This window comes from Oryx dammah, unplaced genomic scaffold, assembly GCF_014754425.2.
Source record: "Oryx dammah isolate SB20612 unplaced genomic scaffold, SCBI_Odam_1.1 HiC_scaffold_1, whole genome shotgun sequence".
NCBI classification, from domain to species: Eukaryota; Metazoa; Chordata; class Mammalia; order Artiodactyla; family Bovidae; genus Oryx; species Oryx dammah.
The window spans coordinates 1,066,133-1,078,677 of NW_024070185.1; the positions used below are offsets into that span (position 1 = coordinate 1,066,133).

Consider the following 12,545-nt stretch of genomic DNA (forward strand, 5'->3'; position numbering starts at 1 on the left):
ATCTGCCAGTGGACACTTAGGTTGATTTTACATCTTGGCTATGGTGAATATGCTGCTCTGAACAGTGGGGTGTGTATACCTTTTCAAATTAGTGTTTTCATTTCCTTTAGATCAATAAGAGGTGGAGTTGTTGGATCATACTATTAATATTTTTCAGACTTTTTTTTCTCATCTAGGTTACTGCAGAATCCCAAGCAGAGTTCCCTGTGCTAGGCAGTAGAAAGTCCCTCTTCTCGCCACATCCTCTCCAACGTTTGTCATTTCTTGCCTTTCTGATGGCCGTTCTGACGTGGGAGGCGACACCTCGCTGTGGTTTCGATGTCCATTTCCTGCTGATTAGCCACGCTGGGCATCCTTTCCTGTGCCTGTTGGCATCTGTGTGTCTTCCTTGGGAGAATGTCTGTTCAGAGCCTCTGCCTTTTTTTTTGTTTTCGTTGTTTGTGTTTTTGTTGTTGAGTTGAATGAGTCTTTATGTATTTTGGGTATTAACTCCTTACATACAGCTGGTAAAGAATCTGCCTGCAATGCAGGAGACCTGGTTAGATCCCTGGGTTGGGAAGATCCTCCGGAGAAGGGAAAGGCTACCCACTCTGGTATTCTGGCCTGGGGAATTCCATAGACTATATAGTCCATGGGGTCGCAAAGAATCAGACACGACAGAGTGACTTTCACTTTCACAGGATATACAATTCACAGCTATCTTTTCCCACTCAGTATATTGCCTTTTTGTCTTGATGGTATTTCCTTTGCTGTGCAGAAGCTTTTTAGATTGATGTAATCCCACTTGTTTATATTTGCTTTTCTTCCCCCTGCTTTGGAGTTAGATCCGGGAAAGCATCTCTAAAGCTGATGTCAATGTGACAGATAATTCTGGGTGATTTCCTGAAGCCGCAGGCAAGCTTGCCTTTCTGAGACCTTTCATTTCATTTGCTTTTTTGTCTCTCTGTGAAAAGCAAGTTTTATAAAAATAACTTGGGAACTGAGAAAGTGACTTAGATTCGTACATTTCGTCATCTCAGAATCCAGGTGTGAAAATCATTTAATGCAGTTGTTGTTTTTTTTAAATATTAGAATTTGCGCAGAAACCAAGTCAGAAACGTTCAGATTCAAAATGATTGTTCAGCCCTCCCTTCCCCCAGCCCTGCAGTGCCTGCCTGTTACATCCTCACTTGCACAAAATGGGGGGTTGGGTGGGGGGTAGCCCAATTCTTCATGCAGGGTGTTCTAGGAACGGACCACCGGGATGCCTGTTCACTTCTTGCGAAATGAACAGAAACTGCACCAGCTTCTTGAACTGGCACTTACTGCTAACAGTAGCATCTCAGCAGTTTTAAGCCCTTCAGTTCAGTTCAGTTCAGTTCAGTTGCTCAGTCCTGTCCGACTCCTTGCAACCCCATGAATCGCAGCACACCAGGCCTCCCTGTCCATCACCATCTCCTGGAGTTCACTCAGACTCACGTCCATCGAGTCGGTGAGTCCAGCCATCTCATCCTCGGTCGTCCCCTTCTCCTCCTGCCCCAAATCCCTCCCAGTATCAAAGTCTTTTCCAATGAGTCAACTCTTCGCATGAGGTGGCCAAAGTACTGGAGTTTCAGCTTTAGCATCATTCCTTCCAAAGAAATCCCAGGGCTGATCTCCTTCAGAATGGACTGGTTGGATCTCCTTGCAGTCCAAGGGACTCTCAAGAGTCTTCTCCAACACCACAGTTCAAAAGCATCAATTCTTCGGTGCTCAGCCTTCTTCACAGTCCAACTCTCACATCCATACATGACTACTGGAAAGCCCTTGCAAGTTAGCAAATGTGGTGGGGTTTTTTAATGCCTGGATGAGTAGGCTTGAGCCCATGGACAACGTTAGAACCAGCATTGTGATGGTCTGAGCTTCCCTGGCCAGCTTCTTTGAAGAAGCCTGGCTTGTCAGGGGCCATCCCTGACCTGGGGCAGGGGAGTCCCCACACAAACACAAAGACAGTGTGATGTCTAGAGCCATGTGCCAGGGCAGCTTCACACAGCCAGGCTGGAAATACCTTCAGAGAGAGCTGAAGCCCTGGCTGTCATGAGCCCAGCTGGCCCAGAGAAGGTGAGCCGAGCACAGAGCATGCCTTCCACGGGGCACACAGGGCAGTTCCAGTCCTGGGGCAGATCAGCTGGATGGTGGGGGGATAGACGGTCCAGGGGTAGGACACATCTTCTGGGGAGTAAGATTTAAGAAGAAAGTAAATGCAGGGAGGTCAGAAAGGAGCATCTGGGGAGTCAGGAAGTCAGCATTGGTGGGTGGTGTTCATGAGTCCCATTCCGGGGTCAGTTCAGTCTACCCAAACCACAGCATTCTGTGATGAGCTTCAGCATCCAGTGTATCCCAGCAGTGGCATGGCTGCTTTTAAAGCATTCAAACCAAGCTCCATAGTGCTACGGACCAGTGCTCTTGGCCTTCCCCAATCAATAGAAATCGACCAGCAGCCAGATAAGAAATTCATACAAGGCTTCTCTTGGGGCCCCTGCTGCTGCAGAGGGGCGGGGGCCAGGTGGGGAGCAAGAACAAGTAACAGGTGCCCTTGCTTGCGCACTCCTGGAGTAGATGGAGGCTGAGCTGCTCCCTTCTGTGGGCTGAAGGTAGTGGTGTGTCCAGGAGACGGGCCAGAGGGGTGGCCTAGGTGGCTTGCCTGTCCCTCTGGTGGTGCTGTGTGCAGGGGGCATGCGAAGAACCTGCTTTTGCTCCTGGTTCTTCAGAAGCGGCAGCTGGGCTTTTCAGTCTTTATCTCTCGTGGTCCATAATCTGCCCCACTGCGCAGGCACGCGGGTGTACGCGGGTGTCATCAGACCCTGCAGTTCTTTGTTGCTCGAGGAGCGGTGTGTCCAGGGGGATGCCCTGCAGCAGAGCGTCCCAGGCTCAGCCCGTCTCACTGGGACCGCCCAGAGTTCACCGCTGCTGGAAGCCTGGCTGCTTGGCTCAGGTTCTCATGGGCAGCCCTGTTGTCCGTACACTTTTCAGTTTTCATGCGCTTCATTGTAATCACTTCACTGTTAAACTATAGCTGGGAATCGATTCGTGGGAAGGAGTTGAGCTATTCCTTCTCTGATGTTGTATCTAGTGACACTTGATAACAGATCTGAATCCCCTTTTTCTTTAACATTTGATCAGGAGCTTCAGTCCCTCTTACTGCTTTGAGTTTGAAGATTTAATGCCTATAGATAAGGAAGGCTTGGGGGGGGGGTTAATTAATTTATTCTAATTGGAGGCTAATTACTTTACAGTCTTGTGATGGTTCTTGCCATACATTGACATGAATTAGCCATGGGTGTACATGTGTCCCCCCATCCTGAACCCCCCTCCCACCTCCCTCCCTATTCCATCCCTCTGGGTTGTCCCAGTGTGCCAGCTTTGAGTGCCCTGTTTCATGCACTGAACTTGGACTGATCTGTTTCGCATACAGTAATATACATGTCTCAATGGGAGGATTGCTTTTTAGTTTTGAGTGGTTTCAAGTTAGCATAGCCCTGCTTCTCCGTGGACTGTTTCTATTTTATTTGTGCTTAGAGTGCCACCTTCTGTTTTTTGTTTCTTCTGACAGATATGGTCACTGTGTGGATAAAGGAAAACATCTTGGATGTAAAACTCAGCTCGAGAGGAAAGGTTTTGAGTAAAATGAGAGTACGATTTTAGCTGATTACTAGCTAGCTACTTGCTGACTTCTTTATCAAAAAAAAAAAAAAAAAATTCAAACTCTGCTTGGTGGAAAATACTTGAGGAATTAAAGCTGCATTATTGTAAAATACCAGAGCTTCCCTGGTAGCTCAGCTGGTAAAGAATCCACCTACAATGCAGAAGAAACCAGTTCAACTCCTGGGTTGGGAAAATCTTCTGGAGAAGGGATAGGCTACCCACTCTAGTATTTTTGGGCTGCCCTGGGGGCTCAGACAGTAAAGAATCTGCCTGCAATGCAAGAGACTTGGCTTCAGTTCCTGGGTTGGGAAGATCCCCTGGAGGAGGGCATGACAACCTACTCTAGTATTCTTGCCTGGAGAATCCCATGGATAGAGGAACCTAGAGGACTGTAGTCCATGGGGTCACAAAGAGTTGGACACAACTGAGAGACACAGCACAGCACATTGTAAAATTAATAATTTGTTACTGCTTATTGAACCCCTGCACGTGAACGATGGGTGTTATATGTATGTTTCAGATGTGATGCCAAATGTCAGTATGTATTAAGGTTGGTGTAAATAGTTGGCAGTTTCAAAATTGGAGTAGAATAAACGGCACGTGTTTTTTAGGGAGCAAAGGCAGAAATCACAGTAGGTCTCCCCCGACCCCACCCCACCCCCAGATCAGCCTGTGGTATTTAATGATTACAGAGTTGACAGCAATGAGGTAAGCAAATTGGATTCACCTAAATCTGCCAAAAACAAATTAAATCGGGTGTTTCTTTTAACTTTCCCATTGTGATAAATTTTTCCCAAAATGTTGGCCCCAGATGTGAGGGTGAGAACTCGGGTTCGAAGTTTTCCGCTTAAGAGATTCTGGTTCTGTTAAAATGCCGTGCTGTGGTGTCAGACAGCGTCCACACTGGCACCTGGTAGCCGGCTCGGCTCGCCTCAGGTCTGAGTCCGGTGAGACGCTGGTCAGCCGTGTCCTCGGTGGCCCTCGGGCTTCGAGGGGTCGCGGTTCCCGCGCCCCGCCCCTGCCGCACATCTGAAGGTGTCCTTTTCTCCCTGCAGGGACGCGCTCAGGATCCAGCAGCTGCAGCAGCAGGTCCGCCGGGAGCGCGAGGCCCGCGCGCGCCCCTCGCCGCCCGCGTCCCCGGAGCCCCCGGCGTCGCGCGCGGAGCCCATGAGCGCGCCGGCTGCCCGCCCCGCGCCCGCCATGCAGGCCTCCAGCTCCTTCAGCTACGCGCGCCCCAGGCAGTTCATTGCCGCCCAGAGCCTGAGCCCCAGCGCGCCCCGGTCCCCGGCGCCCGCGTCCCCGCCGACCTCTGAGCCCGAGTGGGGCGCGCTCCCGCCGCCGCCACCGCCGCTCAGTCCGCCGGCGCTCGCCACGGGGCCCGACTTCTTCCCGCCGCCGCCGCCGCCTCCACCTCCGCCCGGCCCGGGCCCCGCGCCCCGCGCCGCCCGCCCAGGCCCCGCGCCCGCAGCGCTGCTCCGTGCCCTGCTGCCCTCGCAGCCCGCCACCGCCACCACCGTCTCCACCGGGGTCTCCGCTCTCGGCCTGCCGCGCGCCGCCCCCGCTGCGTGAGTGCCCACCGCCCCTCTGCACCGGTCTGCACACGGTGGGGGTCCAGCTGCTTGGGGGCCGAGGTGGGGGCTGGGTGCGCGCCGAGGGGAGGTTGCAGTCCCTGCGTGCCGAATCAGGTGAACTCGTCCACGCGCGCGTTTCCATCCGGGCAGTGGCTGGAGGGGGACAGACCTGTTAGTGGCCACACTTGGTGGAGATTCGAGGCCCTGTCCCTGAATGATGCAGCCAGCCCGGGCCCGAGCCCCCTACCCCGTCTCTACAGGGTTCCATCCTCTTCTGCCAGACTCTGAATGGCTTTCCTTAGGTCACAGTGCTGACGTGGCAGCCCTCTAAAATCTTCACTTAGAAACCCTGTGAGGATAAATAAGCTGGCAAAACAAACCCACGGGGAGGCGTCTGGCATGTCTTGAAGTGTAGTAAGAGCTGGCACTCACCCATCCACTGAGGAGGTCAGAACTGCGTGCTGGCCAAGGCGAGCCCAGGGCCGCATCTCAACCCTCCCTGTTGGAATCCTGCTTCAGGGCTGGCAGGATCCCAGTACCCTTCAGAGAGAAAAGGAGGAGACCCTAAGTAGGGTTTCCTGTGGGAATAGAAGTGAGGAGACCCTAGAATTCGAGTTACACTCATTCACAGCAGGTTCCCACCCTGGGGTGGGCTTGTGGCTCCTTCGCCATGAGGCTGCTCTTTGCCCTCCAGGTGTGCCCAGGAGTGCCTGTTAGGCGCATCCTGCTTTGTTAGGCATTTTCTAAACGCTGCCGGAGGAATTCTGTGATTGAAATCTGGCTTCTTCTCAGGTCCTTATGGGAAAAAGCTCAGTCAGGTGACTGTAAATAGTCACATAAGGAGGGGAGCTAGGATGGTAGTGGTGTAATCACTGGCTTCATACAGAGTCGAGTCCAACCTCTGGCCTGAGCAAACCTTTGACTCTTTGTTAAGTGATACCCTTTGTCCTCTTACTATGGATGTGCCATGAAAACACTTGCTGTTTGGAAGAAAAGCTATGACATACCTAGACAGTGATTTTAAAAGCAGAGACATCATTTTACCAGCAGACATCTGTCTAGTCAAAGCTATTGTTTTTCCAATAGTCAGGTACGGATGTGAGAGCCGGACCGTAGAGAAGACTGAGTCCCAAAGAATTGATGCTTTTGAACTGTGGTGCTGGAGAAGACTCTGGAGAGTCCCTTGGACTGCAAAGAGATCAAACCAGTCAATCTAAAAGAAATCAGTCCTGAATATTCATTGGAAGGACTGATGCTAAAGCTGAAGCTCCAATACTTTGGCCACCTGATGCAAAGCACTGACTCATTGGAAAAGACCCTGATGCTGGGAAAGATTGAGGTCAGGAGAAGGGGACAAAAGAGGATGAGATCATTGGATGTCATCACCATCTCAATGGACATGAGTTTGAGCAAGCTCCAGGAGATGGTGATGGACAGGGAAGCCTGGTATACTGCAGTCAGTGGGGTCTCAGAGTCAGACAGGACTTAGCAACTGAACAACAACAACACTTGTCAGTTGGAATTTTTTTGTTTGTTTGTTTAAGAAATAATGACACATTTATTATCCCTGCCTGGGTGTTAAATTCAAAGTAAAAATTGGAACCTACTATTTCTATTTCACACTGATTCCTTCTGAGTGTCAGTTGGAATTTGATGAAAGATGAGTCCACCACCACCCTGGACAAGGGGACAGTGTCACACCTTTTACCATCTTAGGCAGGAACAGTAGCTTATTCTGGTCTCCGACTTTGAAACTCCCTTGTATTCAGCAGTTTTAAGGGCTCATCTCAAGTGACAGAAGTACTCACCTCTTAGCAGTATCTGTCATGGTCACTCATATGGAGTCATGGTAGTTTATAATTATTACCAGAGAGGAGACCAGCAGCTCCTGCCATTTCTTCAGAGCTAGTGGGGACATCACTCCAATTTTATGGCTGTGGGAAGCTGTACCCAAGGGAGGTGGGCCCTCTGACACCACATTCAATGGTGACCCCAGGCCTCCAGCTCTGTGCCAGCCTAGAAGCCAAAGTTGTGTGGTCACCCTTTTGTCCGCAAAAAAATTTCCTGTTGCAAAATCACACACACTTAAAGAATTCTTCTTTTGGTTTGATACATGTGACCTTTGGAACATTTTTTCCTCTGCAAAATTGTGGGATCACTGGTTTGCATTCTGAATTAAAAATGAAAAAGAAACTTTGTAGCCATCATAATAACTCAAATAAATCCATTCCGATTTGCCCAAGACTGAGAGTCCCTTTCAGGGCTGCCATGACCGGTTGGCATCCTTGAATTTGTAGGAGCTGCCCAACCCTGGTCGGTTGACTCTTCAGTTACTTGTCTGTGTTTCGTGGGGCACTTGTGGATTGTAACAACAGACTCAGGCTCTCTTACCTGTTGTTTGGTTGGACAGCTTTGCCATATGCATCAAGTGCCTGTAAGTAGACTGATTACAAGTGACTCGGTGAAGTAGCAATCCATTAGTTTGGTTGGTTTTTTGTTGTGCTTCTTTGCCTATCTGATACCAAAATCTGAAATGCAAATTTCAGATATCTCTATTTTATTTTTTTGGTGTTGCTTTTAACTTTTCCTTTATATTGGAGCACAGCCAATTAACAATGTTGTGAGAATTTCAGATGGACAGCAAAGGGACTCAGCCATACATATGCATGTATCCAGTCTCTCCCAAACTCTCCTCTCATCCAGGCTGCCATGTAACATTGAGCAGAGTCCCCTGTGCTATCCAGTAGGTCCTTGTTGGTTATCCATTTTATATGGCATCCATTTTGCATGGCCGTATGTACATGTCCATCCCAATCCTCGTTTTGTGACTTGTGCAGTTTTCCTGCATAGCCACGAGAGGCAGGAGTAAGTTTTCTTGACCAAGACACAGAGCAGGCCCTGGGGATGCAGGAGCTAACACTATTCAAAGCCAGACAGGCAGAATGGTCACACCTGTACCCCCTTGGAACCAGAGGGCATAGACCATAGAATTCCTGGCGGGCAGTTTTGGATGCCAGGCTTGGTATGCCACTCATGTTGGCATTGATTACTCTCGCAGTCTTCCCTCTGAAAAATGGGCGTTCATTCCTGCTGAGCCCTGGCGGGGGTTACCCCTCCAGGAGTGACATCAGCCCTCATTTAGGTGTGAGAAGAATCTCCCCTGCTGCCCGTGTGCTCTGTCAGGCCATTGTGAACACAGACAGTGGCTGTGACTTCTGAGCGCTGGCACAAGCCCCTCCCAGGTACTGAGGTCTCCACCTGGCAGTTGCCTGTCTTTTTTTTCTTTAACTGAAGGATAATTGCTTTACAGAATTTTGTTGTTTTCTCTCAAACCTGAACATGAATAAGCCATAAGTATACATATATCCCCTCCCTTTTGAACCTCCCTCTCATCTCCCACCCCACCCTACCCTTCTAGGTTGATACAGAGCCCCTGTTGGAGTTTCCTGAGCCGTACAGCAAATCAGATATCTCTATTTTCTTAATCATCAGTTGCACTAATGGCTGTTTCGTTGTTTGCGTTTAGCATCGTCTTGTTCTCATCTGTAAAAGAGTAGCTTCTAAACAGTCTGTGGAGATGTGGTTTTGCGTCTTATGTCTGGGCAACGGAGGGCCGGGCAGAGGACAGGAGCAGCGACGGACCACAGAGGCAGGGAGGCTGGACGGCCTCCCCACAGCCCGCGGCCTTGATGGGGGTCAGGGTTTAGGGGATTTCTGTGGATCCAGTCCCTCCCTACTTTCCTTCCTGAGGCCGTGGGGTCACCGCCCTTCCCAAAGCTGGCTACAGACACTTGTCCAGTCAGCGGAGTGTCTCTAGTGCAGGCAGCTCCTACCCCAAGCACGCGAGCACTGTTCACCGGGGCCGGGGGTCGTGCTTTCGCTGGCGCACGCGGGGCAGGACCGTGTGCACGGCAGGTCAGCACCCCAGGCAGGCGGGGCTGTCACTGGCTCCCGGGCGCGGTGAAGAGTGCTGGCTTAGGTAACAGTTTACTTTGAAGAGCTGTCTTAATTTTTAATTGTACAAACTATTGTGAAGGGAAAGCATATCTGTCAGCAGACACATTTTTATTCCTGAGGAGTGCCTCTCTGCTCCTCGGAAGTCGGCGGGTGCCACGCTGGGGGCAGATGCTGCACCCTGCTTTCTCCCTGACCTTAGAGCCTCAGCCTTACTCTGTGCTCAGGTTTTAACATAATTTCTTAGTGTTTGCTGAATCACGTTAGTCATTAGTCCAAACGAGATGCTGTCAGAAAAAGAGATGCCCTGTTAACGGAGAGGGTGCCCCGCCGACGCCCCGGGCTGGCTCTTGCTGCCCCTCCGTGATGCCGTCCTCCCAGCTCAGCTCCACCTGGACCCTCCCCTCCTGTCGCCTGGCAGCACCACCTCCCTACCGCCACTGCAGGAGCTAATTTTCGCAAGAAGAGTGGCATGAGGCTGCTGCACAGTCTGCTCTGGTGCCCGGAATGGAGCAAGGCCCCAACCAGCGGGTCGGCAGGGGTGCTGGCCGGCTCCCAGAGTTCCACACAGCATCCTGGGGTCCTCTTCCATTCATCCCTCCTCCATCCCCTCCCGGCCTGCATCCATTCCTGCTTCCTCTTCATTCCTGTCCCACCTAGAATTCCTGCCACAAGGTGTGTTCTATGATTTAGATTATTCTCCAGCTTCAGCATCAGTCCTTTCAATGATTAGTCAAGATTGATGCCCAAAGTCACAACCTGACATGGCAGAAACCCAGGTCTGCATACAGATGGTGCCACATGTTGCTGCTGCCTCTTCTACCTCGGTGCTCATCTCGCCCCGTGACACGCCAGTGTGTGCCAGTGGTTGTGTCTGTCACACTGGTCCACACCCAGCAGGAGGGGCGTGGGCCCAGGGTGGACAGCCCCGAGCACTGGGCTGGGTGTGCCTGCCGGACCAAACCCTGACCCTGCCTCCACTGTGTGTTCTCCTGCAGGGGGCTTCCCAAGAAGGCCAGCAGGCCTGCCAGGATGGCCTCTGACGAGGAGATCCAGGGCTCCAAGGACGCCGTTATCCAGGACCTGGAACGCAAGCTGCGCTTCAAGGAGGACCTGCTGAACAACGGGCAGCCGGTAGGGGGCGGTAGGGGGGGGGACATGATGAGCAGGGGCCGGCGGTAGGGGCAGTCCCTGGAGCCAGCGAGTTCCGTCCTCAGCAGCCTCAGGGCTGGAGCCTCACCCTCACGCCTGGTTTTCGGCGGAGCACCCTCCTCACAGCTGGTGTAGCCCCTCCCCAACCCCCATGCACCTCTCCGGGTTGACGTTTGCTTGTGGAAGGGAGAGCATGGGGGAGGCTTTGCTGCCTCCTTCCATGAACCATTCCTGGGGGCTGGGGGGAATACAGCAGCTTGGAGGTAGAGGGGGCGGGAATGCTGAGGCCACAGCTCACCGAGGACCTCCGACACTACAGAGAAAAGGGCCAGTCTACAGTCACACCGCCCCAGTCTCACCCGAGCTTCTCCTGCTTGGAAGCGAAGCAGGGTCGAGCCTGGTGAGTCCTTGGGTGGGAGGCAGAGAGAGGGAACCAGTCCCGCAGGAGGGTAGGGCTGGGGGCTGTGCCCAAGGTCTGTCTCTGCCCAGAGGCGGTGGACGGGAACTCAGTTCTGGGCCCTGTGCCCTGCCCTGCCCTGCTTCTGCAGAGAAGGCCGCACACCTTAGGAGACCATGCTGATCTGGTCTAGACTGGCCAGGTGCGGGTTCCGTTACCACGCTTGCCCTGGTCTGTCGGGGCAGCTCAGCTCAGTTCTGGAAGGGAGTGCTCGCTGTTCCGAGGCTGCAGGTTGTAGACAGACGAGGAGACAGTCCACACAGGCGCCGCCTCCACAGTGCTTCCTTGTCAGGTGTTGGCTTGTTTGTTTTCTGGGCTCACTGCCCCTCATCACGTCCGAGTTCCTGAAGGGCATAGGCAAACGAGTCTAGGAAATGAGATTTCTTGGAGGGGGTGGCCAGTGACCTGTGTGCTTTACCAGGGGCATTGGCCTGGCTCTTCAGCAGAAGCAGAGAGGGGCCTCTTGTGTAAAGTCTCCCTGAGCACCTTCTCCAGAGGGGAAAGCCTGCGTGGCTGACTCTGTTTTCTAGGAGCTGCGGTTATCTCGCCCGGATAGATAAAGATGTGAGCACAGACTGCTTCGGTTGGGAGGCTGGGGCCCAGAGGAGGGGGCTGGGTACTGATCTGGGGCTGAGGAAGACTGACATGCTAAAAAGACCCCACGTTACTCACCTCACTGAGATTTTCACACGGGGGAAGTATCTTCCCCCTGAAACAAATGGTTACATGTGCAAATGAACACATTCTGGAAGTTTTCCCTGGCTCTGTCAACCAGAGCCTTTGAAAAATTAAAACAAAGACTTATGGGATCTTTCTCAAGCCAGGTAAAGGCTTTTTTCAAGGACTTTTTGTTTGTTTAAATATTCCTAATGAACTAATAACTCTTGGTTTAAAAGATTTCTATAAGCTAGTATTATTACACTACATGTATTTATATTTGTTATATATATGTCATATCTCTTTTGCATAGAAGTATACATTATTTGTATATGTTCAGCAGTGAACGACATTTCCAGTATTTTCCGTACATTTCCACATTTGAGAATTTTAAAAGGACAAGTAAGGTTTCTGTTCTTAGAAAATGTGACCGTCAAACAGCTTTTTCCTGACGCTGCACGTGACTCTGTCCGCATTTCTGGCGTCTTCGTATATGACTTTTTACATTCACACGGCGCAGCAAGTGGTTCCGAAACACAGCAGTGAGTGACTCTGGTGGTGGCAAGTGTGTCTGACGCGGGCCTGAATATCGAGTGATGCTTCCACTCCAGAGGAATGGGGTGGCGCTAGGCCGCCATCCCCAAATATTAGGAAGGCTTTTTATGAGAGCAGGCGTTTAAAAAGGTATTGAAAACTGTGTCTGAAAACTGAACCCATTATTTTTTAACGCATGTGAGAAAATTAAACAGCAGCATGTGGACGAGGCGCTCTGAGCCACAGATGCCTGTCTCCACCTCTCCTCATCCTCAGCCCCTTTTTCCCAAAACAAGGCCATCGGAACTTCAGGTCTGTCTGCCATTTGGCATGTGCCCTGCTCTCTTTCCGGTTTCCGCTGGGACTAAGACCAGCAATTACTGGAAAGCAGCGGTTTACCCAGCATATTTTCCTGATTAGAGAGTTTCTAGGAGAGTCTGTGTCTAGATTCAGAAGTTTGGAAGGTCATCTGAAATAACTTACACGTTTTTTTAAATTTTATTTTGCGTTATTAATTATTCTCTATTTTGAATCCAAAGCTTGTTTTTAAAATGCCC

The 12,545-nt window shown here is 51.3% G+C and overlaps 1 protein-coding gene across 4 annotated transcripts in view; it reads left to right on the forward strand.

Moving 5' to 3' along the window:
* The window catches only part of PALLD (palladin, cytoskeletal associated protein), a 73,161-nt gene that overhangs the window by 37,735 nt on the left and 22,881 nt on the right, over positions 1-12,545 (forward strand). For 3 of the 4 annotated variants that reach the window (XM_040228243.1, XM_040228093.1, XM_040228174.1), the window contains exons 2-3: positions 4,719-5,228; positions 10,187-10,322. In XM_040228243.1, coding sequence (XP_040084177.1) covers positions 4,831-5,228; positions 10,187-10,322 — 534 coding nt within the window. In that variant the 5' untranslated portion in view covers positions 4,719-4,830. The remainder of the gene's footprint in view (positions 1-4,718; positions 5,229-10,186; positions 10,323-12,545) is intronic. The other variant, XM_040228332.1, reaches the window with a different exon arrangement.